Below are 435 nucleotides of genomic sequence, written 5' to 3'. Positions count from 1 at the left end.
TGCTCCGCGTAGGCCAGCTCGGGCCGGGCCCAGATGCAGCTGCTCAGCGCGCTCAGCCGCGCCGCGTTCTGCTCCACGCACTCGGCCGCGCGCTGCTTCAGCTGCTCCAGCGCCGCCGGGTCCAGCCCGGGGCTGCCCTGCGCTGCCGCCGCCTCAGGCCTCATCACCGTACTCGCTGCGCGACTTCTAAACCACGCGCGCCGCCGGGCCCCTATTTATAGCCGCGCCGCAGCGCCAGGCATGCCGGGAAACGCAGTCGCTCGGCCCCACTTCGTGACGGGCGGCGACTGCGGGACGGACTTCCCGCCCCAGGATGCATCACGCTGCGGGGGAGGTGCGTGCGAGGCTCCGCCCTCCTTATTTGAATAATTTAAAATTCCGAGTGCCCCGCCCTCCTCCTTGTGGCCAATAGAAGCGAAGGAAGGTGGCTCCTGC

General features: G+C 69.2%; 1 protein-coding gene across 1 annotated transcript in view; it reads right to left on the bottom strand.

Moving 5' to 3' along the window:
* PM20D2 (peptidase M20 domain containing 2) overlaps nucleotides 1-164 on the bottom strand; it is a 22,271-nt gene extending 22,107 nt beyond the window's left edge. Inside the window, exon 1 of the mRNA XM_014520351.2 lies at nucleotides 30-164. Coding sequence (XP_014375837.1) covers nucleotides 30-164 — 135 coding nt within the window. The remainder of the gene's footprint in view (nucleotides 1-29) is intronic.
* Between the last annotated feature and the right edge of the window lie 271 nt (nucleotides 165-435).

The sequence above is a fragment of the Alligator sinensis genome, unplaced genomic scaffold (genome assembly GCF_000455745.1).
Source record: "Alligator sinensis unplaced genomic scaffold, ASM45574v1 scaffold658_1, whole genome shotgun sequence".
Classification (NCBI taxonomy): domain Eukaryota; kingdom Metazoa; phylum Chordata; order Crocodylia; family Alligatoridae; genus Alligator; species Alligator sinensis.
This window is presented reverse-complemented; position numbering and strand designations above follow the sequence as displayed.